Source organism: Limulus polyphemus, unplaced genomic scaffold, assembly GCF_000517525.1.
Source record: "Limulus polyphemus unplaced genomic scaffold, Limulus_polyphemus-2.1.2 Scaffold5619, whole genome shotgun sequence".
Lineage (NCBI taxonomy): Eukaryota > Metazoa > Arthropoda > Merostomata > Xiphosura > Limulidae > Limulus > Limulus polyphemus.
The window spans coordinates 30,855-33,354 of NW_013671229.1; the positions used below are offsets into that span (position 1 = coordinate 30,855).

General features: G+C 31.7%; 1 protein-coding gene across 1 annotated transcript in view; it reads right to left on the reverse strand.

Annotated features, from left to right (window-relative positions):
- LOC106472796 (GATA zinc finger domain-containing protein 14-like) overlaps nucleotides 1–2,500 on the reverse strand; it is a 24,259-nt gene that overhangs the window by 18,134 nt on the left and 3,625 nt on the right. Inside the window, exons 3-4 of the mRNA XM_022401341.1 lie at nucleotides 1,052–1,188; nucleotides 461–589 (exon numbers count right to left, since the gene is read on the reverse strand). Coding sequence (XP_022257049.1) covers nucleotides 461–589; nucleotides 1,052–1,188 — 266 coding nt within the window. The remainder of the gene's footprint in view (nucleotides 1–460; nucleotides 590–1,051; nucleotides 1,189–2,500) is intronic.

Below are 2,500 nucleotides of genomic sequence, written 5' to 3' on the forward strand. Positions count from 1 at the left end.
ACAATGTTTAATTGTACAATGTACATACTGTGGTGTATATACACTGTATAATGTTTAATTGTACAATGTACATACTGTGGTGTATATACACTGTATAATGTTTAATTGTACAATGTACATACTGTGGTGTATATATGCACTGTACAATGTTTAATTATACAATGTACATACTGTGGTGTATATATGCACTGTACAATGTTTAATTATACAATGTACATACTGTGGTGTATATACACTGTACAATGTTTAATTATACAATATACATATTGTGGTGTATGTACACTGTACAATGTTTAATTATACAATGTACATACTGTGGTGTATGTACACTGTACAATGTTTAATTATACAATGTACATACTGTGGTGTATATACACTGTACAATGTTTAATTATACAATGTACATACTAATGTAGAATGTTTAAAAACGATAAAACTATCAATATTCTGACAAACTCACTTTTTTTGATCGAGCCTTGTGAAACAATTTATCATTCAAAACGAAGGACGTTCCAACACGTCTTCTGACTCTTGGTGGCTCTTCACCAGGTGCCAGTGGGATATCAAGAGGGACTTCGCCTGTTAGTTCCTGATATAATTCAACACAAGTCAGTTTTAAGAATAAAAACAATTGTTTTCCAAATATTTTCTAATTTATTTGTTAATTTTCAAAACCGATAATTGTGTACGTGGAGTGGAAATTAAAACAACGGTGCTTGTAACATTACGTTGTGCACGAGACATAGGCGTTTCGGATATAGTAGAATAAGAAACGACACTTAATAAAAAGGATGATAAAAAGGAAAACGTTTCTTTACAGTTATTATAACGTTATTTATACAAGATGTCAGTGTTATAAAGCTAAAACTGGCTCTAAATAACAGTGAAGTTGTGATTAAGAAATACGCCATAATTGCTGGTCTACATGTATTACGTACTAACAGGTGGCGCTGTGTAATTAATAATAACAAGCTTTTTATCACGAAACAAGATTTCCACTTAACAGTAAAAAAATATTTTACAGTGACTAATGTAATGAATCAATAATTACTGCTTCTCTGATGCATATCAGTTTTAGTTCTTCCATTTTGTGTCTTAACGCCTCTTCCAAATCTTCTTTCCGTGCTTTTAAAGCTGCCATTAAGTCATGTTGGTCAGAGTTAGTATGCTCTATCACCCCGTTTAGCCCTAATAGAGAAAGAAGAAACATTTCTTGATTAATAAGGTTACCGAGGTCGTGAAAGATGCTTAACGAACAGCACCTTTGTAAAATGACATCTTAATACAAAGAATTAGAAATGAAAAAATATACTAAGATAGAATGATGTCCATAGTTTTATTTTTTCTCAATTTTACATTAGAAAAAAAATCCTTTTTAAATCATTTAAAAATAAAACAGGATGATATTCTAAATTTTACGCTTTCGCGAAAACATGAAATTGGCTCACTGCTTCCCTTAAAAGTGAGATACATGTTTCAGAAAAAACTGGCTTAACCCTAAAAATGAGATACAAGTTTCAGAAGAACTGGCTTGAGCCTAAAAATGAGATACATGTTTCAGAAGAAGTGGCTTAAGTCTAAAAATGAGATACATGTTTCGGAAGAACTGTCTCAAGTTGTAAAATTCTTATCATTGCTATAAGTGTAGCCACTAGTTTGACCGCCAATTTTGATTTCATTTCTTTAAGTTGCACGCTCAATACTTCTGGGCTGCGCCTTTTTTTTCACACCTAAGGTGTTTAGATATCATGACTTTTTCTCCATACACACCAACAAGCCACAGCAAGTAAGAAAATGAGACACTCGATAGTAACCAACATTAGCTTTAGGATCGCAACCCTATTATTCTGAACAGACCTATACTTTAAAGAACCTACAAGATTATCTAAAATATATGGTGGTAGTTTTCCTCTCTAAAACAATGTTAATAACTTCCTTTATAGCAACGCTATGGAAACTAGATTAACAGTTTCTTGTCATCATCCGCATGCTTTCGGTGCAGCTGTATCAAACATTATTATTTACACTGATTGCTTAAACTAATATCACGAGACGCTAAACGCTCTTTAATTATGAGAATTTCATTAAAAAAATAGCAATTTTGTGCTTAAAAGTTGGCAATGAATAATAACCATCCAACTGTATGATTCTTTTGAAAACTTGAGCTAGAAAGTATTAATCTAGCTTGCTTGGTCTAACCAATACTTAGGTATTTTCTCACCTTATACATTTGTTGCTCTAAATCAGCAATCTTTAATCCGAATGACAAAAAACTAAAAACAGTACATTTTTACTCTTACAAGAAGCTGAAGTAAAAATTTCAAACTGATAGCTCACGTAACTTTTGCGTAGGCGTGCACAAATGTTTGATCAAAAGTGAGCAGTTTTTATTGAATAACTTTGCACATATGGCTTATACTTAGATCAAATTTAACACCTAATTGTAGGTTATAAAGTTCTATCAGTGTACAAAATTTGAAAAAGTACATAAAAGTTAAGA